Below are 24,891 nucleotides of genomic sequence, written 5' to 3' on the forward strand. Positions count from 1 at the left end.
CACTTCGTTATCTATTCTTATACAAGGGATGTGAGCCCTCGCCCAATCTTCCCCGATTTTTGTCTGGCACCGTTGGGTCAGCGAGGGGCAGCCAATGATGTGCAGCAAAGAAAGAGATTCCGGCACGCCCACTTCTGGCAGGAATTGGAGCCTCGAGACCCAAAAATTCGTAGATTTTGAAGAGAAGTGAGTGTTGAAGCACCGATCCTGGCAGAGATTCGAGACTGGAGCACCACCAAAATCCTAGGTTCTGAAGAGAAGTGAGGTGTTGAAGTCCCTTTCCATCCAAAGATTTTGGACTTGATAGATGACAAATACCGAGAGTGATAAGAGTGGTAGGAAGCAGATGATCGTTGAGCAACATCTCTAATGGATCCTCACTTCCCCAATTCGTGAATTTTTTAAGGGAGCCAAGTCTGTGCAAACCCCACTCCTCTGAAGGTTTGAGTGTGTTACAATGCATGACTCTAAATTCTTGTAGGTTGGGAGGCAAACCCCCTTCTGCAAATGACACAAGATATCGAAGACCCTCCATGTACAATTTTTGAAGGACAGTGAGGGTGTGAATTCCTTTAGGAAATGACTTTTAAGTTCTCGCAATCTATGACTTTCAAGGAAATCAGGTTGGGGGCAGGCAAGCCTCCTTCAGGGAAAGTGAACAGATTTGGACACTTCTCGATCTTCAAGTCATTGAGATGGCTGAGATTTTCATCACATTCTTCAGAATAAATGGATTCGAGATTCACACACTAGCTGATTGAAAGATCCTTAAGCATGGAAAAAAGGCCAATGAGAAGGAATGAAGCGAATCACAGGTGCAGTATTGAACCAGACGTTTCAGGGATGTGAATTTTGGTGATCATCTCATGATGTAGGAATGATAACCTTGGACAATGTCTATAGAAAGTGATGTCAAAGTACTAGGTAGACCATCTCTAGGGAATGACAGCAGGGACGGAAACAATTACAAATCAAGTGATGTCAATCTTCTGTGTAGACCATCTGTGGAGAATGATAACAGGGATGGACACCGGTGTACAGTCAAACATTGAAGATGATGGATGTTTTGCACCATGTTTCTGCTAAAACATTCTATATCAGCACAATTCTCAATCTTAAGTTCTCGAAGCGAAGGCAGCAACTCTGCCTAGTAATGGTAACAGGCCTGGACATTCATTTATTCTCAATTTTTTGAGAGATAAGTATGCGCCCCTGGTTCTCTGAGGGTTGAACCAGTTAATTTGCCCACCACATAAGAAGTCAATGTCCTTAAATCCACATTGTAATCTAGTAAGCAATTATATATGCAGTTTAAATCTTTATGTGCATTTTATATATCAATGTTTGCGTCTCTTAAGGTTTCCGCTACCCTGAAACTTTTTGTGAAGAGGGTACATTGTGAAATCAAAATCCACAAGTGACTAAGCAAACGATATCTAGAAAGCATATATATAAATGAAATGAAAGCAATACATCCAGTTTATTGGCTTGCTCAAGCATAAACCATGCGCGCAGTTGGGAGAGTCTTTTGGTTGAGCCAACTCCACTGCTAAAAGAAAATTTTACAGGCACCTGCCCCTTCTCCAATCGACAGTACTATTGATTGCATCAGTTTCCAGCATTTTAAGGGATCTGGGAGAAGCACATAAGCACAAATTGGTGTAATAATTCAATCAACCAGATTGGATGTTGTAATTTTATAGTGACCTGCCACCTGCCCCATCTCTAATCCGCATTCGATCTTCACTTAATCTTGAAGTAATCAAACATAGGACAAGGATGGCAGGCAAAAGGGAGACTTTGAAAGGACTATCCAAATGCTGAGAGAAGTAGACATATTGAATTATAGACGAAACACACTGAGCAATGCCACCGACTAATCCATAAATTTCAATGATGGTACCGAAAGGCTCGTAACAGGGAGGCGGAGGATAATAAAACCACCACAGCTTTCCCAACTTTATCAGTACAACTTTTCCTTTTATACCTTTGTAAATGAACTCCAAGGCGGAAATGAGTACCCCCACAATAGCCAGCAACATACCAAACAATGCATAATGGGGCTTACTTGGAGAGGAAGCCTGATCAAATGCAATGGACAAAATCTCTAGGCAGAGGCTAATGAATAAAAAGGTCAATTCTGCTGAAGCAGCCTACAAAAGAAAATGAGTAAGAACTATAACCAATGTAAAAATCTAGCAAGAATATGTAAGGGAAACTATATATGGCTACTTTTCTTTCAAAGATATGATTAATGATCAAATTGTGTTCATTACCTTTTTCTTCTGTCTAGGCTCGTAAATTTCCTTGTTGGGTGAAGAGCTTGCAGGTCTCTCATCCCAAAGATCCGCCTACATTTTGGAAAATACAGAGATGGAATTAGTATTATGTGAGTGTGTGTGTGTGTGTGTGTGTGTGATCTTAGTGCTGTAATAGTGGCTCAAAATTAGAGAAATGAAGAAAGTATGATGTTAAGGGAGCTTGTCAAAGGATATGTACTTCTTCAAGTGGGAAACTTGGGGAGGGAATTTGGCTTGAATATGAGGGGTTTTTAAGGACTTCTCCAAGTAATGACTTTGAAATCCCTGTGCATGCATATGTAATGTTCATTGGGACTCGAAAGTCCCTAGCCCAAACATATGAGGCTTCAGAAATGGAAAATGGTGAATGAGAATCACCTTTCACTGAAAGGAAATAAGCGCAAGTGATCGACTTGTAGCTCAACATAATGCACACGCAATGGGTCGAGGAGGTGGCTGCATTGCAGCGGTGGTCTTCGACTCTCGAGGAAAGGTTGGTGTGGGGAGAGAAAATGAGGGAAAGGAAGCGCGGGACAAGAAATTAACAGAACTTAGGGCTCGTTTGGCAAGAGCTTTTAAATGACTAAAATCGCTTTTAAATAAAATGTTTTTGGGTTCTAAAAGCACTTGAGGTGTTTCCTGCTAAAAGCACTTGTTATGTGCTTCTTTCTGGAAGCACTTCAAGGGTTTTTTTTCAGAATTAACTTACATTTTTACTAAGGTTTAGGTCAAAAAACATTTTATCTAAAAGCGCTTTCAGTCGCTTAAAAGTACTTACCAAATGAGCTCTTACTTTCTACGAACTACAAGAACTAAAAAGTGGTTCTGCTATGGGTTGACTTAGCAACTAAATCAATCGGAAACAATCAACATAATTAAACATGAATGTAGGTCTTCCTTTGTGCGAACTACAAGAACTAAAAAGTGGTTTTGCTATGGGAAACAACCAATATAATTAAACATGAAAGTATGGGAGGAGAAAAAATGTGTGGTTCTCATCGCATATTACTGTAGTTTTGTGTATAAAATAAAATCAAAGATATATAAATATAGAGCTCTTACCATTTCGTCGAACAAGCTATCTTTCTGTTTAGCAAGATGTTCTAAGATTTGTAATAACTCTTCAATCCTAGAATCCACGCCTTGATTATTATTACAAAGATTGAAAGAAGTGGAGAGGAAGTTCAACACCTTGGTCGTCAATCCATCGGTTGGTCGTTGTAAAACTTGCGCAGTACTACTAGTACTGGTGATCTCACCCAGTAGGTCCTCCACATCAAAGACGACGTCTCGAAGCTTTCCAAGCCAGTCTCTCACAGCAGGGTTTGTAACTTGCTGTTGTTTTGCATAGTTGAGCACTGCACAAAGAGTCGACAGCTCCCCCCCAGTCTGTTGAGTGAATCGTCGTCAAGATTCCTTTGGGAGAATAAGTCGCGCAACTCCATTGACGCCGTCTGTTCACACAGCACGTGGACAGATGCGGAGAGAAAATCTTGTCCCATGAAAGATCCAGCCATTTCTGTCTTCTTTGAAAGGGATTCAGATGAACTGTAAATCCTTTTTTTTTGAGATTGTATATAGTCTCAGTATAATTGACTGACTTGAAGACTTGTAAGACTTGGAGTCGTGCTTTTTGGTTTTATTTTTAATTTTATGTGCTTTTTGGTATCATTACTTTAGTCTAAAGAAGCTGGCAAAATTGCACTGTAGAAATGAACAGTGTTTTGGGCCGAATTTCACTTTATTTACAAGGTTGCCACTGACTCTCTCTGCCGTTGATCATGATACCTGCGTGTTGATGATCGTGGAAAGGCAGGGTGCGATCGTCACTTTACCATTCTCTTCCTCCCCTTTCTCTCTCCCTCAGATCCCATCTGCTCACCTAAAATCCCCAGATCGAACATTCTCCATCTCAAATAAAAAAACTTTCCCCCTTCAAAACCCATAGAATCAGCACTCATGGAATAATCATGGATTTTTGTTGAGGTAATTTGATTGTTTCCTCATCTGTAATTGGTTTCTGTTAGTTTATTGTTCTTGAATTTTAATTCTTCTGTTTTCCAACTTGGAACAGTCGACCTTCTGGTGATAAAATCGTGATGTGACCATCGTATTCTCTCTCACGGCTCACAACGATGAAATCGCACAGGACTTCGTTGATTTTTGTCAACTCCGACCACGACCAGTGTCATGTAAGCTATCAATTACCCCCTGTCGATCTTCTTTTTCTTCTTCCGCTTCTCCCTGCGCATTCCAGTTTGACTGTATGTGTTCTGGATGCATCTTGATTTCCTTAGTATGATTAGACGATTCGGATGCGCCTAATAAACAAACCTAATTTGCCTCGCGCGTTCAATCATCTCCTTCCTTCGTCTAAAACCTCACACAGAGACAGAGATACCCCAAAACCCTAAACGCCCAAAGGTAATTTTGTTTAATTTTTCAATTAGTTTTAATTATCTGACGAATACCTAGCATAAATTCACTCACTCTCTACTCTAAATGCGTTTAATTTTTTTGTTTTAATTTTTTGCAGTATTAATCACAAAGTTACGGAGCTGAAATTGCAAACGCTATCATGGCTGCCTTAAAAAATGTAAGCTTGAAATTTTTAGGTTCTGTTTGGTTGTTGGAAAACTGAATCAAAGAGGTTTTTTTGTTTGTTTGTTTTGTTTTGTTAATTATCTTGGAGACGTAGTTGATTGTTGTGTTTCTGAAAATTTGAAAACAGAAGAAGAACGTGTTTGTGAAGTCAGTTTCGACGAAGAAGCAGGCTAATATGGACCATATCACAGGGGATAAAATCCCAATGAGGTTTGTGTTTTCCAGATGCAAGTTGCCTGGTCCTCTAAAGCAGCTTCAAGCTGATTTGAGGAAACTGGTGCTTCCCTACACTGCCTTTAAGCTTAAGGTATGCAAATATTCGTTCTGGTCTTAATATATTTTGCAATGCTTTATGATATTTGATTTGTTTATATTTTAATTGATTTGAAGAGCTGATGAAAATGAGAAGTAAGAATCTGAAGTAAAGAGCTGAGCTTTTTCCGCAATGTTTTTGCAGGAGAAGAGGCGGAACAATCTTAGAGACTTTTTTAATGTGGCTGGGCCTATGGGGGTTACACATTTCCTCATGTTGTCGAAAACTCCAATTGCGCCATACCTTAGGTTTGTGAGGACACCTCAAGGCTCAACGCTATTTTCATAAGATATGCAGTGGGTTCCATTTCTAATGTCTTTGTGGGTTTTCAGGGGTGCAGATCCTGATTTACAAGGAAGAACAGAAACGGATATAACAACAGTGAGACCGAATGGGAGATCCAATGAAAACAAACAGCAATGGATAAACCGAGGCCGGTAGATTTCAACTGCCTCACAACCGCCGCCAGAGAGGTCTGATTGTCCAGAGCGCTGCCTCTTCCTCCGCCAACACCGCTGTGTCAGATGTTAAGCTGTAGCTCTAGGAGGACCACAGCAATGGCTTCAATCCCATCCTCCACTTTTGCTTCTGGTGAGTGTATTTTAAGCGCTTTTGCCAAAAATCTGCTTATTTACTTGGTTTTTGTAGCATAAAAAAGTTTGCATCTTTGCATTGATATTTGGAGCAACAGACGGTATTTGGATTTGGGGTTGCATAGAAATTGAGTAATTGAAATTTATTAGATATCCAATGGAAAATTTCCAGTTATTAGATATCCAGTTTGATATTTGGCGGGTAAATTTCCGTTCTTTGGATTAGGGTGCACGACAGTTGATAAGAGGATAAGTCAGAAATGGAGTGATGAAATGTATTAACTTTTATGACTAATTTCCAAAGAAATTGCAATCTGCCAATGTAAAATGGTCAGTTATTTAATATCCGGTTTCATTTATAGTAGAAAAGGCAATGGATAAGAGAGATGATGGTTAAATTTGTATTTGTTATGTTAACTATTTGAAGTCTAGAATCTAAAGTTAATATATTTGTTATGTTAAATGTCGTATGAAATATTTATTGTTGAAATCTTCTTGGTGCTTTGTTTTATAAAAGATTCAGGATGGGGATAATTTAGCTGTCATTGATTGGCATCGTTTTTTAAGTTTTGTCTGTGCTTTTGTTTGTAGGATCGACTTGGGAAAGAACAGAGGAGAGCACAAGCATTATCAATTTATTTGCTATAGTATTGTCCCTCTTCCTCTGGCCTCCTGAAGTGTTTCCATTCCAGTGTCACCATCTTTTGTTTCATTCATTTGTAGAATATATTCTTCTTTTTTCTATACCTTTATTACCTCCTTTTAACTTTGATTATCTGTACTTGATGAGTATTATTAGACCCATTCTCAAAATTTTGCATCCCCTGCTTCTTTCTTATGGTCCTTATACTCAAACATGTTTAAGTTTGTATTTTTCTGATGGATTGGACTATTGGGAACTTAGGTACTTTTACTTTTTATATATTTTTGTTGGGTTTTTTCTTTTTCGGAAAATGAGTATTTGATTAATCGCTTGACTTTCGCTTTCAAAAGGACTGTTTGAAGTTTTGTGTCAATTTGGTTGTGATGGTAAGATTACTTTATGTAACATTGTGTTGTGGCATGTGAGTGTCGAACTTTTTTCTTAATTTAATTTCGGAAAGAAATGCGTTTTAACGGTAGTCCTATATGATGAAGTTAGCATCCTTATAAGTTGGGAACCTAAAACAGGAGTGGTGTACTCATAAATTCCTACTTTTCTCTGCCTCCTTCCCCTCTACTTGCATCAGTTGTGACTTATTTTCTTTTTTGGTTTTATCTCAGGAGTTTGTCAGGGAGAAAGTTCGTGAACGATAGAAATCTAATCGAGAGGTATTTTCTTTTTGGCACATATCATGAATTATGTTTGCCTAAAAGTATACTCTGTTTTTTAGTGGTATTTCAAATAAGGTAACTTCCCCAAACATTGATATTTTGGTTTTCCATTGGTATGTGTGAAACCAGCTTGATTCAGGTTACAAGGTTGAGGGTAGCGGATAGTCGTCATATTGCGGATAGTTAATCATGTTCAATAACCTTGGTTACAGGGCCATTCACTTGAATTTTGGTTTCAAGTTGTAGAAAGACGGCTTTTCATTCTTTCTCAAAATAAGCTTTCACAGCTTTAGTTTCACATCATTCGTCACTGGATTTGCTAATACAAGTTTTTATTGAGATAATCTTACTGGTGAATTGTTAAAAGGTCGGAAGAGAGAAGGCGGCCTGCGATTTTATTAACTAAAGTTCAGATTCATTTCTGTGGTATGGGGTGTCCGAGAGAAAGGGTTTCAGGGATTAGGTTTGGGTGGGATTTCAAGGATTAGGTTTGGGGTTTTGTATGTGCGATTTGTAGAGAGATGGGGGTGTCCGAGATAGGATTTAGGAGATTTGTTTTAGGAATTGCAGAGAGAGATAGGATTTACATAGAAATTTGAGTGTTTTATTTATTTATTTGGGTTTTTTTAGCTGATACATATTATGTTTTGTGTTTCTGGGTTTTATCACGTTGCTGATGCATAAACCCATCAGTTCCTCTGTAATTCGTTCTGGTTTTCATTATTCTTTTTCGATTTGTTTTGTCAAAATTGAAATGGAATTTGTTGGCTTGATTTTGTATTAGGTTGCCAGAGGGTTCTGTTTTTAGGGTTCTCTCCGTCCCACTCACTCTCCCTCTCCCTCTCTGTTTCTCTTCTTGAATCAGTCTGACGTAGTTTTGCAATTTAGGGTTCAGTGCATTTACTGGAATATACATACATATAAATGTCTAAATTTGTTCAATTTTTCTATACACAGGCTGGGTTAATTTGATTCTTGACCAATGATTGGATATTATATTACAACTATGGGTTCTGTTTTTAGGGCTGGATGAAAAGAAACATCCATCAGAGCTTTCAACAACTCGAAGGTCAGTGATTTCTTCCTTCTCTCTAATTCTGTTTCTGCTATTTCAATTTGTAGAATTTAATTTAGGGTTTTAAGTTGGAAAATTTAATTAAACATTTTCAGTTGGAGAGCTTGGTGTATACAACAATTAGGGTTGTTAATTTTGATTGCTGGTCTACTAAATGTTTTATAACATGTAAACAGGGAGTACATACTTTGTATGCCATGGATAGGGAATGGATACGTAATTAGATCAATTGATGGGTGCTGCTGTTTTGGATATCTACATCCAGCAATACCTGGTATTCTGTGTTTTGTTGTTTTAGCTCTGTGTTTTGTTGTAGTGGATTGGAATTTCTACTAGAATCATTATTATTATTATATATTTAGGGGTTGGGTAAGTTGATTTTGGAGATTTTGTATGTGGTTTGGATTCTTTGATTTTGTTTAGATAGATGGTGCTTGATTGTGGTTTAAGTTTTTTTAGTATATTCCCTGCACATTGCAAAATTCTGGTACTATTTGGGTGTTTTGGTGTTGAAAGCCTAGGGTTTAGGGTTTAGCGTTTAGCATTTAGGGGAATGCAAAGAAGGGATGTCTGCGTTTCTGAACTCTTATGCAAATCTAATTTGAAATCATGAAACACATTTCATATGTTTCTCAAATCTCAGCAACAGGTTTTAGAATCCTGAAATCTAAGTAAAGGTACATCATTCCTGTTTTCGTATTTTTTTAATTCCTATCATCATGGCCACGATTAAATGTGAATATGCATGCCAACCTTGCGTACTCAGTGATTAATTTCTGGATGAATTTTTCTTTAGACGAGGGTTTGCAGATATGAATACTTGAGGGGCAGATGGTCACCATGTTGGATCCATTGATACTGATACAACGTGGGATTTAGTTGGTTATATTCAAATCAGAAATAAAATTGCTTTGTATATTCCGCATTTGATTGAAAATCTGTAATTTCAATAGAAATTCTTCTTCTTCGATATCACTGTGCACAACACATAATTTCAATTAGTTTATTTTTTATTTTTTGGCGGTAAGATTCCGTATAATTAACCTCTACAATTTTATTCACATGTTCATGATCACCACTTAATTAATTAGTGGTTGGGTGTTGACCACTGAATGTTTTTTTTTTTAGTTCGAAGCTTGAATCTCACCAAGCTTCAGGTATTTTGCTTTAATTTTTTACTTCTCTTTTGTCTTCTTTTCTGTTTGATTTCTTTCCTTCGTTTTATCCTAAATTCTGAGTTTTCATTTTGTTTAAAGTAGTTTTCTCCTGGTCTATTGACATTTTTAATTTTTTATAGTTATTTCCTGTTCTCCACTATCATTTTTTTTGGTGTGCTAATTAATCAATTTTATTTGTAACATTGTGCATTTCATATGATATTTATGAAATATTTTGAGATTTTACTACAAGTGTAAATGGTAAATATGAAGTTGCTATTGTTACTTTTTGTATCTTTTGCACATTGTTTTTTTTTTTGTTTATTGTCATATATGTGAAGAAGAAAGATGATAAGAAATGTGTTGTTGGTTGGGAAATAGGAGGAAAAGAAGCAAATCAAAAAGGTTATATGGAGACTTGCTGATAATAATTTTGGAATGTTAGCAGACTCAAGATTGCAAGTTGGCAACCGATGGTGCTAAATGATTTGTTAGATTATTCAATAGTAATTTTTTATTTTTCCTTATCAGTTATTGTTTCAAAGGGTGAAAAAGAGTGGGGGACACAAGAAGAGGGGAGAAAGAGGACAAAAGAATGGTTTGTTCTACTTTCAATGCTTTGGGTTAAAAAAAGAAAAAAGGTTCACTTCACTCACTTTGATTGAACTTTTCATTTCTTAAGTTTCTCTTGCTATATATATATAGTGTATATTTCTTATTTATGTGTTTTTGATTCTGAGATTGTCTCTTTTGGAGAGCATGTGGTGTGGAAACACACCAGCGAAGCCTCACTTTCGATGTCGAACTCAAGTGTGGCTCTAATCTAGCCCCCGAAATTCCAACCTAGCATGTAGCAATGCATTATGTTTTCCTGTGTGATCTTCATACAAAGGTACGAAGAACTAACTATGTTTAGTTTAATGGCTTTTTGGATGCTTAAAAATAAATTTTAGCCAAGTCCCCGCATGAGGTTGATGTTATAAATTTTTGGACTCCATTCTTAGAAAATTTTGGCATTTTCATCAAATGAGGTTCTTTCTGTTTTGGACTGTGGGTTTGAAGTATTAAGACACTGACGCTTGAGTGTTTGAAAATTAGGTGCAAGACATATGAGCTTCTAATCAAGAAAGACCTGCTTTTAAATCCCACTGTGTGTTCTAAGTGCTGGATGGGTTGTGCTTTTACCAACCCTAATAAAATTATATTTGAATCATGCTGTCTGATAACTCTTTTTCTTTTTTTCCTGTTTGTGGTTTTTAGTCTTTGTCATTTAATTGGTATAGCTTTGCTAGGATCTCTGTTCCGGCAGTGTGTGATTAGTGCTAATGGAATTTCAGCACTGTTTCTGAGCTATTGCTCGAATTGTTGTATCTAAGTATGCATTATACATTCAATTGAGCCAATGAAGCATGTGTGCCAACGAATTTTGAAGAGTTCGGCTGGGTTTTCTCTCTTTGGTCTTTAATATTTATGTGTGAGACACCTGTTTGTTGACTAATTGAGTCCATTCTCTTAAGTTTTTCAGTAGATATTGTGTAATTTGCTTTTATGAGCACTTCTTTAAGCTGTCAAGTTCCCAAAGTGTACAAGGAGATATCAAGTTTAACAAGTCACAAACTATGATCAATCCAAATACAATGAAATTATTGATTTTACACTTATAAACTTAGTTAGCTTTAGACCATAGGATTAGCATTTTGCGCATGTGAGTATCATTGACCTGCTCATTTTATTTTTCTGGATAAGAAACAAATTGTCATTGAAGGGAGAAGAAAGTGTACAAAAACAAAGTTTCTGTAAGCTTGCATTCATATGCCTAATATTTTAATTTCTTTTCTTGCCATTACCTGTTGAAATGGTTGCCTACACTGCAGGACACATATTATGTGTGAACTATGTGTTTCTTCTGTTTCTTAAGGAAACAGAACTTTTTTGGAAACTATATCTTTCTAATCAAAGACGTTCAGTTTCTTCTCATTCATTGTACACTGTGTTTATATGCCAGCTCACTTGAATGTATATAAAAGCAAAACTGTTCGTCTTATCAACCTCATTCACTCATGTATCATTTTGTTTGTTCATAATTGTGTTGAATTTATTCAACTTAAATATGTTTTATTCATCCGATTACGCCTGAAACAGTTGGTTCCTGCAGCAACGCGCGGGCATAATTTCTAGTTGAATCAAAACGTCTCGCAACAATACATACATGTAGTGTGGCCGGCGAGAACTAAATCATACCAAACCAAATCAAGACGTGTAGTGGGGCCAATGATTAACTTAGTGGGATACATCTGCAAATGATTTGTACTCCACTTTTGAGAGTATGGGCATCTGGGCATCTTTATTTGTGGTGAGCATCCAATGAAAATGTAAATTACTTTTGAGAGCAGCTTAACTTACTTATTTTATAATTATTTATTTTTATTAAAGAAACCCAGAACGTTTGAAACTGTTACAAACAATTATGGAGAGGTGGAGTTTCGAACTAAAGATGCATGGGTGAAACTCAATATCCTATCCACTAAGATATTGGATATGCAAATTTTCTTTTTTCTCCGATGTGAGATTCATACATGTGTGTCGAATTTCAAGCTTAACATGTGGGCAATACAAATTGGATAACGTGGAGCAATGTGGTCATTGAACTTCATATTGGCAATATGAAGAGTAGTTCAACTTACTTGCTAAACAAATTATATTACAGCTTTAACCAAAAATGTGAAATTGTTAGATTTACATAACTTACGAGTTAAATATGTGTATAATTCACTGTTCTAAAAATCTCCGTCTAGGCGCTAGTCAGCTAGCCACCACTACGATTAATTTCTAGGCTTTTGAAATTAAGAAATAGTACATGGACCTACCTAGCGACAGCCTAGACCCACTTAGATCGCGACTCTCATCTAGACATAAAATGGATAACTTTCGCTTTACATTTTATTTTTTCAATAAATTTAAGAGACTTATTAAATACTTAGATAAACACTTATTAAATGATTGTTCCCCACGTTTGCAATATAAGAGACGTTTATTTATATACTATATTATATAATTTAATTAAAAAAAAAAAAACCGTCTAAATCCCAACTTAAACGCATTTCTTTTGCCCGCTGACTGACTAACGTTTTTTAGAACCTTGATATAACCGTGAAAAACCATCCAGGCCGTCAAAAGGAAATTCAAATATTTCCTCTTGCCAACATAAGCCGCAACAAATGCAAGATTCTTTCAAAGATGCTGATCAGTCCTAGATGCGATCTTATTTGAATTTTGTATTGTGGATTAATGTAATTATCACTTGTATTATCTGTTTATTATACAAGAATTTGTTCAACATCAAACTCTCCTTTGTAACCTCTATATAAAGATGAACATACAGAAGGAATGTTTACCGAGCAAAATCATACTCAACCTTTAGTTTCTATCTAACTGTACATCAAGCAAAGAACCGAATAAGAATAATAGGGACAAGGACTTCCACTTCCCGTTGAGGGAGTGTACACATAACATTACAAAGAAGCCTTCAAGCTCCAACTTTTGTTCCTTAATCAGATGATTCTGTCTACAATCTAAATGACAGAGTATTGGTACCTACCTGCACATGTATTCCTCCAGAGAACCTCCCACAGGAAATCGATAAGAAGGTCGATGGAGGTTCCTTCACGTCAGATGCAATCCGTTCGGTCAGAGTTTCAGACCGCTCGACATCGCAGAGCCAGTATTCACATTAGTTTTACACCAACCAACCAAAATGCTAAAGAGCTAAACGTGATTCCAGGTTGATAAAGGAATTTTACACCAAACTGTCGCAGCTTTTTAAACTAAATTTCGACACTGTATAATAAGACTTGTTGCATGTCTTAAAGGGGAATATATGTGTTACTAGAGTAGAATGTGAGAACATCCAACTCCAAACCAATTAGCAATAAGTGGAGAGGTCCAAAATCATTTAAACCATTATACAAGGTTTAATTTCCTAATGTGGGATTCACATGCTCAACGAAGCGATTTAAATAATGATGAAAATGGAAAACAAAATGTAAATTAAACTTGCCGACGTGCCGGGGTGCAATCTTCAACTGATAGGTTTGCAGGAAAACATGTCTACACCAACACCAACCAGAAAATAGCAACAGTATGAGGGAAAATCACATCGAAGGACCGAGTTTACTCTTCCCATGCAGGCCGCAGAATCATACTCATCCCTGACCACCATTTAAGGACCACTAACTTTGCACAGTTTCACGGTTCTCTGCACAAATGAATCCCGCACATAAATAAGTCCCAGGAGATTGTCCCGACTTTTAGTAAAAATTAGAGGGCAAGATGTATGAAAGGATACGAGTAGTTGAAATTGCACTGTTAATATATGACTGATAATAATATTGGTAAGAATATAAAAGTCAAGGTGAAATTTCTGCAGATATATATGCCATAATCTACAAAAGCCTAAAATATGCCAATTTAAACTGACACAATCATAGTTGATTAAATTCAGTTGCATATTACGTGGAAATTGAAGTAATTTAATTAAAGATCATTCAGTAGGCTTTACTGAAATTATATAATAAAAGTATTGGATTACATAACCTAGAAATTTCCATAGGTAACTGAAGAATTGGCAATTTACAACAAAAATTAAACAAGTGAGGCAACATACCTGACTTTGATTTGCAGAAATGAGAACCGAAACGGACTCCAGAAGCTCATTTCATCACTTTCCCATCAATCTGTATGCAAGGAATGCCAGCTATCTTGGACCAGTCGTCCCCTCTTTTATTCTGATACCTTTTCTTCAGGGAAGAACACCGTTCGATGCTTAGAAAAGAAAGAGATATTGGCAACCCCTCTTTTGGAAGGAATTCGAGATTATCACAACAATGAATTTGTAGCCTCTTTAGAGAAGTAAGGTGCTGAAGTCCTTTCCCGTCTAAAGATTTAAGACTAGGTAATCCATAGATGTAGAGATTGTTAAGAGTAGTAGGGAGCCGCTTCTCCTCCAGCAACGTCCCGAAGAGATCCTCGCTTCCCCTCCCACCAATTGAAAACTGTCGAAGAAAGCTTTGTTCCAATTTCCACTTTTCTGAATGCTTGAGTTTATCACAATAACAGACTTCAAACACTTTTAAATTGAGAGGCAAACCCCCTTCTGCAACTGACTCAAGGTTTGGAAGAGCGGATATTCTTAATTCCCGAAGCTCAATGAAGGCGTGGAGTTGTATGGGAAATGACCTCAAATTTTTGCATCCGAAGACTGAAAGGGATTTGAGATGGCTGATTTTTCCATCAACTGCTTCAAAGGAAAGAGATTCAAGATTCACACAGCTCCGGATTGAAAGATCCCTCAGTTCGGGAAAAAGGCCCAACGGGAAGGACCTTAGTGAATCACAGCTACAAGATATATTTAGAGTTTCAAGCTCGGCAAATTTCGGTATCATCTCATGGGCTAGAAATTCTAATTTCCTGCAATTTGTTATTTCAAGTAATTTCAACTTAGTGGGTACTGGGTAGGCCATCTCTAGGGAACGACAACAGAAATGGTGAGAAAAGCCTCTCCAATCCAAGCTCCTGCTATTTCACTCTCTCTCTCTCTCTCTCTCTCTGTTTTTCTTTTCTTTTTTATCTTCAAAGGAGTGCCCTTTCAGGTTTGGAAGAATAAGAGACTTTTAGGATTTTGGATAAGCTTAATTTCGTTTCGGCAAAAGACGACTTGATATATTTAGGGTCAATAACTAAGTGGACCCCACACGTTAATCACAGTGTCTGATCTTATTAGTCTGTTGGTTGGCATGAGAGGGGGAGAGGGATAGAGTGGCTAACATATCGTTTCCTGATCTTCTGTGAGAATTTCAAAAATGCGTGAATCGTATATATTCATTGTAAATTGTACGATTTGTTTTTGTCAAATATTATTTATATTTAATTTTAAATAAAAATTTTAAAATAATTTATAATCGGTAAGATAAATTAACAAGATTCATGAATTATCCTCACAAAGAATATCTTGAAAGGATTCAGATTTGGAGAGTGGGTTAGGTGACTTACACCGGACCCCACACGTTTATCAAGCATGCATGTGAAAGGCAATAAAAAAATGCTAAGAACTCTTTCTGAAAATGGAATTTTTTATTATCCGCTACCTTATTTTTTATATAATATTTTATAATATGGATCTTACGTAGGTATAAAAATTATGTTTAAAATATAAGGTGATAAAAAATCTTATAGAGTAATACTTTTAAAATAATCTCTTTAGCATTTCTCGAAAGGCAATTACATTGACCTGGTTAATTAATAGATTAGAGTTATATTACAAGTTGTTAGACTTAATGAGTAAGTAGGTTTAATTACTTGAAAATGGAAATTTTGGAATACAAAGGGGAGCTCAACCAAAACGTAATTATTTGTGCAAGTTTTATTCGTGTGATTTTAGAATACATCAAAACAATTTTAATTCTTTTTCATGCTTCTCAGGGGTATCAACGACGTAAACATTTTCTTAGGTGCGTCATTGAGCAAACTTTGGTGTATGGAAGCTAATATAAAATGTTTTGCCAATGTTTCATAGTCAAGTATGTAGCCCACTGATAATCGCACCAATATTGTCTTAACTTAATCATTTGCACAACAATAAATGGAAGATAAAATAGAATGTTTTGCCACATTGGCCGTTAAACTTAAATTTTATGTTCAAAATTTTAAAGATATCAAAATGCCACATAGCAACTTTTCTGTTGCCAGTCCATGTCATCACTACATAATTGATATTGCGATTGGAGAATATTAATGCAATTTTTTATTTATCATTAGGGCTGTTGTGAACATTTTGACATCTCTAACAAAAATTGAATGCTTTAGTTTTACTTGTGTCTGTATGAAAGCCACGTAGGTTTTGTATTGTGAAGGCTAAGCTGTCCTTGCATTTTGTTTGAAAGTCAATATGGCTAGAGTCTAGGTGCTAGTAAAGAGGTGGAAGTCATTATGGCTCCAGACATAATGATGATAGCTAAGGTGTAGGATGCTTTATGGAAGTGTGGTGACACATCGGCAAGTTTGTCGTTTCTGAGAAAAGAGAAATTTTTCGGAATGAGAGGACTTGATATATTTTTGGTCAATAACTAAGTGGATCCCACACGTTAATCATTGTGTCCCATTTCAGTAGTCTGTTGGTTGGTGTGAGAGGGGTAGAGTGGCCAACCGATCCTTTCCAAATCCTCTGCTAAGATTACGGGAATCTGTAAATCGTATCAATTCATTATAAATAATATAATTTATTTTCGTCAAATATTATTTTTATTTAATTTTAAATTAAAATAATTTATCATCGCATGATATAAAATAAACAGATAATATTTACAAATCTCTAAATCCTCACGAAGAATATCCTGAGAGAATCCAAATTCGAAGAGTGGGTTAGGTGACTTACGGGGGACCCCACACGTACTTTCTCAACACAACAGCTTCTTATTTAGAAGTCATATATAAAATAAAAGCACTAAAGCAAGCTCAAACAAAAGGATACGTTAAATTGGTGTCACACTTCACATGTGAAAACTCAAATTCCCTCAACACCTTTGTCACATCCCGGCCCGGGCCCCCACTACATCTCGAGCTCGACTCCATCGTAGTACGATATTGTCCGCTTTAGGCCCCAATCACGCCCTCATGATTTTGTTTCTGGGAACTCACACGAGAACTTCCCAGTGGGTCACCCATCCTGGGATTAGGGATGGGCAAACGGGTACAGGAACCGCGGGTCGGGGTGGGTAATAAGGTTCGGGGCGAGTACGGGCTGGATCCTATTTTGTAAAAACAGAAACAGGGCGGAGCAGGGCGGGCCTTTGAAATTTTCGGTTCGGACCGGGTCCTGAAGTATAGGAACCACGGGTACTCGGACCGGCCCGTTTGTAGTTAGAATGGATAGATGAGATTGAAGAGATCATCTCTTCATCCAATTTGAATTGTTGGTTTTAGGTTTGCTCGTCCTCAAGCCTATCAAATTCAATTGTCACTCTCACTCTGTTGATCGAGTTTCTCTTACCGTCTCCAGTTCGTCGTCCCCTTCCCTCCACCACCCCGACAACACGACGGCCCAGGCGACCACCATATTCTCAATTTGTCACCTCTCTCTCGCCAGTCTCGATTTGACATCCCAAGGACCCAGACTTACAGAACCCAGCCACCCCCACCACCATCTTCTCGATTTGTCACATTTCCTTCGCCGTCTCGAGTGCGTCGTCCCCACCCCTCATCGAGGAGGAAGGGGTTTAGATCCTACAGGTTACTCCAAGGAGATTAGCAAACGCATGCTCAACACCGTCAAGTCTAGGAACACCGTTGCTTCCGCTGCTCAAAACGGCACCACGGAGTCTGAGACCGCAAGCTCTGCGGTGGAATCTACCGTTGCTGCCGCCAGTGAGGATGCTAAGGCCGAAGAGTACTGATCTCTCCATGTGTGTTAGGTCACTCTTAGCTTCGTATTAGGGCTTTCATATCGAGATCTGTTCGTATTTATCATGGATTTCTTGTGATGCCTATATACTTAATGACTTGCTAAATATTTAAACTTTGTTAATTTCGCTATGCGTTTCCATTTTCTGTGGATTATATTATTTGGGTTTCTGTTGTGCGTATTGATCTACTAAGTCTTGATATGCTTTGTTCAGAGATGTTTATGCTCAAGATTTTATAAGGAAGTGGATGTATTTGGAATTGGAAATTTTTCGAAATCTTTCCTCTTGCATTATCTGGGTTTCCTATTGCATAAATTGCTGCACTGGTGAATCTATGCAAATTCTAGTTTTTTTTTTTCAAAAAAAAAAAAAAAAAAAAAACCAAGGACCCGTGAACCCGGCCCGTCTCTTTTGCACCCAGGTCCGGTCCAGTCCCTTTAAATTTAGGCCCAACCCAGCCCGTGCCCACCCCTACCTGAGATTGCTCACGCGCGAACTCGCTTAACTTCGAAGTTCCTACGGAACCCAAAACTAGTGAGCTCCAAAAATGCCTCGTGCTAGGTAGAGATGGAAATATACATATAAGGCTTACAAGATGCACTCCCCTGGACGATGTGGGATGTTACAACCTTCGTGAAAAAAAAGAGGAGAGAAATTAGCTCATTGATTGAAATTTTATTTCTTTTTAATATTTTATTAAGGTTCTTTTTGTATCCACGATATTATTTTAATAATAAAATATTTACATATCAGCATGTTTAAATTTATTTCCTAAATATATTCATTTAGTGTTAAATATGTTATATCTGGTATATTTATATTTATGACTAAAGAGAGTTGGAGGCTTGGAGCAATGGTCCATGCTAGGGTTGGGCAAACGGATCCTGGACCCGCGGGTAGGGACGGGTACCCGTTATTTCTAAGTTCTTTGATCCTTCTCCTATTTCTATTAAGTAAACATGTTTTCGATCGACTAAGTTTCTATAGAATTCATTATTTTGTGGATTTACTCTTTCTTTTCTAAATTCAACAATGAATGGCAGATAAATCCATCAATGATGGTGAGAAGACATTTGCTGTGATAATTGGATTATTGGCTGGAGTTGCTCTACTCATTGTTTTTGTTACTTTCATGAGAAGGATTTCTGAGGGCAATGGTACGTAGAATCTTCAATTGATTGTCTTTATTTTACCTTAATTTCACTTTTTTTTTATAAAAAAAATTATTTCATGGTTCATATTTATTATTAATCTTCATTAGCTTTAGAACCAGAAAAGTAGATACCGTATATGCAGGGATATATCTTAACAAAATTTTCTGGCTGTTACTTTCTGTGCAGGTAAATAAATAATGAGCATGCAAAGTTATCGGCTTCGCAAGTGATCTTGCTTTTGGTTATCTTTTCTCTTCATTATGTCCACTTCCTCCCTCTCTTTATGCTTTAATTTCTTTGATTTAATTACTTTATGTTCTCTCCAAAAGTAGAGTTCATGGAAATTATGATGGAAATATGTACGACGGGTGCTTACCTAAAATCAAAGTTAAATGGAGAGTGAGAAAAAAAAAAAAAAAGGCTAAAGATTCCAATCTCCTCTCCACTTAACAAAAGTGTGTTGTCTAATATGAAAAAAAAGAAAGAGGCATATTCTTTTGTAAAAGGGCAGATGATCTTTCCTTTTTGTGATTTCTTTTTCTGTATGTAATTGTTTTGTGCTTTCTGAAATGTCCCCTTATATATAATTCATTTTTGTATGGTTTCTTAGTGATGAAGTATTGTATAATTTAAACAACTTCGCTATTAAGTCAAAGTTAACAAAAAATCTAGTTGTTGAAATTCTTTTCGATGACTGCATATATCTTCTGATGTCGGCATGTCGCTAGAGCTAGACTAGTTGTTTCTTAGTGTTTCTCTTCTCTTTTTCCTCCATATTACCGAAAAAGTTAACAAGAAAAAGGAAGAAAAATTTCACCTTTTTCACCCCTCTCTCCTTCGTCAAAGTACAGTACTTAAAGGTAAGTACTCAATATGCGCAATCACATTCAAATAAGTAACTCACATATGTGTGTGATCATGAGAATTCTAACTCAGGACCTCTAAACTTGCCTTGTGCTTATTCGAATAAAAATGTTTTTAATAAGACATTAACAATGCATCAATGCCTATAAAAGCTACTCATCATCCTTTTTAACAACTCAAAGAGTATGAATAGGATTTCACATTATGTTTGAATTGAATCATTATACGCAGAAAGAACAATAAAGACTTAACTATAAAGTTGGTATCAATCTAGTAAAGTTGGTATCTTATTGCTATCTACCTATTCTCGCATTTTCTGCATTTCAGATCTATAAAAAAGTTCATGTTTTTTTTTAATTTTCAGCTGTCTTTTGCTTAATTTCATTTGATTTTCTTTTTTTTTTTGGTAATGTTTAAGATGTCCATCAACTGTGAAAAATGCGATTACGAAGCAAAGAACAATAAAGACTTAACTAAACATATCCGACTGAAACGCGTACAAGTAGCCACTAGCCACCTATGGGTGCTATCCTGAGAAGACTTTTGATCTCAAAAGTTCATAGAAGGACGCCCACAAAAAACAATATGAAGGCCAATTTTTTTCTTATGAGATGTTATAACTTATCCTACATAAAACAAGAGAAGTAAAGCACAAATTGTGCTACTACTTATCTTGTTTTGTATAGTACAAGTTATAACAACTTGTACAAAAAAAAAAAAATTGACATCATATTCTTCTATGTGAGTAACCTATCTGTGCGATAACCCTTGAGATCAAAAGTTTTCCTGTAGAGGTAACACCTTTAATTGTCACCCTTCTTTTATGTTTAGAAAGTCTTCTGATTCATGGCTTGATAATTGCATTTGTCGCAATTGAGAGAGATGCAAACATTGAGAAGGAAAAAAAGAAGAAGAAACAAGGCAAAAACTTGGGAAGTCTGGATATTCTCAATCTCACAGTAAATACTAAAAACTACATAGCTTAAATAGATGTTTTTCATTCCCTCGCAGTGTAACCACAAAAAGTGTGTGATGCTTCAAAGTTCACGTGTTTTCATTTTTCATGAAAAAAGTGTGTTTTGAATCAAACGGTTAGTTTCAGGTAGGTTTGTGCGTTTTTGTTCTCGTTTGTTTGAGCTACTCCTTTTTGTCCTCCTGGCATCGGCCTGGGGTTAGATGTGTTATTCATCTTTCATAAACATGCCAACAGACCAACACAAAACTGTAACATGGAACAAAGCCCAAAAGAGAAGAAGGTTAATATATTTTCATTTACGAACATTATGAAAACAAATGACTGACATTTAGATGATGTGTTGCACTATGCACCCAAGTCGGAACCTCCTTTCGGCACTTTATGTTAGTTTAAAATAGAATATTGCTTGTATATATTTCTATATAAAAAAAATGATTACTCACCCTTAGTTTTGATATCAAGAGTGGAGAATAAATGAATGGGCTTTTAGTATTTTAATTTGGACATTTGATATCAAATGCAAGGGTGAGTTACCATTAGAGGTGTAAGTTGGGATTGTGTTTTTGATTTTGACACCAAAATTTCTGAACCCGAAAAATTTCCAGTCTCGAAGTTGGATTGGAAATTCGAATGCATTTGGATATTTTGATCAATCTTAAATTTTCCGATGTGTTCCGAACTTAGTTGGATAAAAAAAAATTCAAATTATTCCAATATTAATATTCCATTTTTTAAATTTATTTTGTGATCAACTTTTGTATTTGATTGCTAGTTTTGGGTACATTTTATTCATTGTTTTTAAATCATACACGTATACATTAAAATGATCGGCATAATAATATACCTCAAAAGTAAATGGATATATACATAAGCACATACCAAAAATTAAGAAAGAACAATAGATTTAATTTACAAAAAAGTTCGAGAATATTCAAATACTTGTAAAATATATGAATTTCATAATTATGTTTGGAAATTTCTGAGATTACTTCCTAAAGTTTGGGATCTAAAAATTGTGTTCCACTTTGATCCAATTCCGAAATTATAAAATGAAAATTGGAAATATTTCTGATCTAATCTCTCTAAAAATACCTCTCATGGCTATGAATCTTAGGTCACCAAGTAACCAAGACAACATGGCTCGTTATTTAAATACACAACACTCTACAATACATATGTATAGTATCACATAGGGTTACTTTTATTAGAACCAGTGTCAACAAATTTGTTAATTTTATGTGACTAAATACACGCAATTTGCAAAGTATGACATGTTTTATTACTCAAGACCCAACTCAATGGCCCAATACCCAAAAACGACAGAGACCTTGGTAATCAAATTGATCCAACGGCTGCTATAGACGCACTGGAATGTTGTAGAAGTATCATGGAAACTGAAACGGATAAGAACTAGGTTTTGAGTAGAAGCTTCTGGGTTCTGCGGATGTCCAATACCAGGACTAACCCCATCAATATCATCAACGTCGAGCTTATAGTTGCTTCAAAATTGTTCACAGCAAACACAAAAAAGGAAGACCAGAGAAAAGAAACAAAAACAATGGCAGCTGATAGCATATTTGGGTACCCGTTCAGGCGCCTACTCTGGAGCCCTCCGGTTTTCCGTGAATGGTCAGGATCAACGGCCCTATTAGCGGGGCGGTTTTCCGTGAACTTAGGGGCGGGGCGGTTCGGGTATACCATATTAGCGGGGCGGGGCGGATCTTGAAATAGAAGTGGACGGGCCCCCGGCCCGGCCCGTTTCTAGAATGAATAATAGAAGAAAATCAAGAAATTGTTTCCTCCTGGTCCTCCCGACTCCTCTCATTTCACAGTTCACTCAGACCTCTCTCCTCCTAACTCTCTCCGATCGTCCTAGCTCCATACATCGCTACCCTCCGTCCGTTGCCATCATCATCAGGCTTCGATCTTCTTTTCCTGACTCACTCTCTGGAAATCAGTTTCTCTCCCTCCGACGAACAACGAAGTCGAACAACTCGTGTACCCAGCAAGGTAAATATTTTCTTCTGCTTCCTTTCATTTGCTGCGATTTTCACATGGATCTTGCTTTTTTTTGGTTGTGATTTGATTGAAATGGTCATCTGGGTCTGTTTTTATTTGATTTTTGGAGCTGGGTTTTTGTTCTTTTGGGATTTAGTTTGGTTTCTCTGTTGAAATGTGTTGGGGGTGAGCTGGATTTGCGATGAGTGAGTTCTCTGGGGTGAAGGTTGATTGAATAGGGCAATGTTATTGGTGTGCTGGGTTTACATTTTTATTTTCAAAATGAAATTAGGGTTTTCTAGATTTAGGGGTTTTGTTGAGTTCTTAAATTAGGGTGCTCATAGTCCTCTGATTCCAGGTCCCAGACCATCATCGATTCACCATCGAGAACACTGCTACCATCATCATGCTAAAATTTAGGAAATTCTGAATTAGGGTATTTTTATTTATGTGAATTTTTGGTTTAGGAATTTAGGATTTTTTAATTAGATTTGTAGATGCTATTCTGGGTTCTCAAAGTGAGCAAGACCCCAATTGAAAATTCATGTGGGTTCTGTGACTGTGTGCTTTTCCCAGTCTGCGTTTTGACCCCAATTGAAAATTCATGCTAAAATTCGTTTTTTCTTGTCCATTTTTGTATGATTGTTAGGTTGATATGGAGGGTTTTGGGATTTTTGGTTGATTGTTTGAAATATTGGAGTTTTGGGGATTTTTTGGTGTTGATTAGGGGTAGGGGTTTTTGATTGTTGATAGGGATTGTAAGTTTCGGGGTTTGGGAATTGTTTTTGAGGTTAGGATATGTTTTATTTCCCGAGAAAACTTGTGAAGAAGATGGAAGGAGTTCTAGTTTGGGATTTTTTTTTTTTTTTTTTTTTTTGTTCATTTTTATGGCCCTGCGTAAAGATTCACAACCACTTGACTGAATTACTCCGCTGCTGTGCTCGTTGGGTTAGTGTTAAGGGATTGTGTTATGCATGCTGTGGTTGCTTTCCCACTACAATTACTGCCACCCAGTTGCCTACTTTTTATCTCTCATTTATCTTTACCTGGTAAGAATGTTACCATTCACTTATGCCCTTACATTTTGTTTTCATTCATCTTTCATATATATACATTTGAAACTCGCAGCATTAGGGTCTTTCGCCTTCGATACGTTTTATCAGTGTTATTTAATGATTATTTCTGTTAAGGGAAACATGGTATGTAATATAATTTGGTAAATTGGTATGTGCTAAAAAGGATGTGATTGAAGTGAACTTTTCTTGCACTTGTGAAGGTTCATGATAGGTACATTACGAGATTGCGGAAGAAATTACAGTTCGAGGAAAGAAAACAGGCTAATCAGAGACGGGTAGTTTCTTACTTTTCCCATTCTGCATTTTCAGTTGTTATTAATTGCTTTATTGGTTAAAAATTATGCAACCTGAAATGTAACTTGAGTTAGAATCCAAATTCTAGACTACCAAGAGATGTACTCAATTAACGATGAAACAATAACAAGATGAGAAAAGCATTAGAATTTGGATGTCTTGGATTTTCGGATATTTTGTATGTTGATTTGATTTTTAGATGTTGGAAGATGTAATATTATTATTTTGGATGTATTGTTAATCTATGAACTTGGATGTTGGACTTTGTATTTAGATTGGATGTGAATCTGTGCAGTTTTGCAATCTGTGCAGTTTTGTGCAGATTGCAATCTGTGCAATCTGTGCAGTTTGCAATCTGTGCAGTTTTGTGCAGATTGCAATCTGTGCAGTTTTCTGTGTAGTTTTGTGCAGATTGCAATCTGTGCAGTTTGCAATCTGTGCAGTTTTGTGCAGTTTGCAATCTGTGCAGTTTTTGTGCAGATTGCAATCTGCAATCCGTACAATTTTTTTTTTTTTTCAAACAACCAAAAAAAAAAAAAAAAAGGACCCGTGGACCCGGCTCGAACCAGCCCGTTTCAACCGGGCCGGGTAATGTCCGGTTCTTATATTAGAAAATGCAATCCCCGGCCCGGCCCGTTCTTTTTGAACCTAGATCCGGTCCGGTTCCTTCAAAATTGGGCCCGGCCCGGCCGTGCCCAGCCCTATACGAAAGCACTA

At 36.7% G+C, this 24,891-nt stretch overlaps 2 protein-coding genes and 3 long non-coding RNA genes across 10 annotated transcripts; 3 read left to right on the plus strand and 2 right to left on the minus strand.

Moving 5' to 3' along the window:
• Nucleotides 1-1,435: 1,435 nt before the first annotated feature.
• LOC108868141 lies at nt 1,436-3,918 on the minus strand. The gene is made up of 3 exons (XM_018650563.2): nt 3,363-3,918; nt 2,277-2,351; nt 1,436-2,153 (listed from the first exon to the last, which is right to left on the minus strand). Exons 1-3 carry the CDS (start codon nt 3,363-3,365, stop codon nt 1,698-1,700), a joined length of 534 nt encoding a protein of 177 aa, XP_018506079.2. The 5' UTR covers nt 3,366-3,918; the 3' UTR covers nt 1,436-1,697.
• A 139-nt stretch (nt 3,919-4,057) lies between these two features.
• On the plus strand, nt 4,058-11,188 carry LOC103959990. 6 transcript variants are annotated; one of them, XR_007253975.1, is made up of 15 exons: nt 4,058-4,286; nt 4,375-4,492; nt 4,598-4,724; nt 4,837-4,896; nt 5,032-5,211; nt 5,362-5,465; nt 5,550-5,808; nt 6,402-6,457; nt 7,074-7,121; nt 8,148-8,193; nt 8,376-8,473; nt 9,328-9,356; nt 9,888-9,997; nt 10,113-10,248; nt 10,455-11,188. It is a non-coding gene; the product is annotated as an uncharacterized LOC103959990 (long non-coding RNA). The 6 variants fall into 6 exon arrangements; XR_007253978.1 differs by lacking the exon at nt 9,328-9,356; XR_007253972.1 differs by lacking the exons at nt 9,328-9,356; nt 9,888-9,997.
• A 2,090-nt stretch (nt 11,189-13,278) lies between these two features.
• LOC125471809 (putative disease resistance protein At3g14460) lies at nt 13,279-15,040 on the minus strand. Its single transcript, XM_048572591.1, has 2 exons — nt 14,020-15,040; nt 13,279-13,611 (listed from the first exon to the last, which is right to left on the minus strand). The coding sequence occupies exon 1, from the start codon at nt 14,873-14,875 to the stop codon at nt 14,066-14,068; it is 810 nt and encodes a 269-aa protein (XP_048428548.1). The 5' UTR covers nt 14,876-15,040; the 3' UTR covers nt 13,279-13,611; nt 14,020-14,065.
• A 3,706-nt stretch (nt 15,041-18,746) lies between these two features.
• On the plus strand, nt 18,747-19,570 carry LOC125471882. The gene is made up of 2 exons (XR_007253995.1): nt 18,747-18,969; nt 19,153-19,570. It is a non-coding gene; the product is annotated as an uncharacterized LOC125471882 (long non-coding RNA).
• Nucleotides 19,571-22,655: 3,085 nt separating this feature from the next.
• LOC108868142 lies at nt 22,656-24,447 on the plus strand. The gene is made up of 2 exons (XR_007253891.1): nt 22,656-22,816; nt 24,081-24,447. It is a non-coding gene; the product is annotated as an uncharacterized LOC108868142 (long non-coding RNA).
• Nucleotides 24,448-24,891: the final 444 nt, after the last annotated feature.

The sequence above is a fragment of a genome, unplaced genomic scaffold (genome assembly GCF_019419815.1).
Source record: "Pyrus x bretschneideri cultivar Hongxiangsu unplaced genomic scaffold, Pyrus_bretschneideri_v1 Contig62, whole genome shotgun sequence".
NCBI lineage: Eukaryota > Viridiplantae > Streptophyta > Magnoliopsida > Rosales > Rosaceae > Pyrus > Pyrus x bretschneideri.

Coding starts and splice junctions, on each gene's coding strand:
- LOC108868141 (XM_018650563.2), bottom strand. Junction 2,154..2,276: donor AGCCTAGACAGAAGAAAAAG/GTAATGAACACA, acceptor TTTCTTTTGTAG/GCTGCTTCAGCAGAATTGAC.
- LOC125471809 (XM_048572591.1), bottom strand. CDS start 14,875: ATGGCCTACCCAGTACCCACTAAGTTGAAATTACTTGAAATAACAAAT.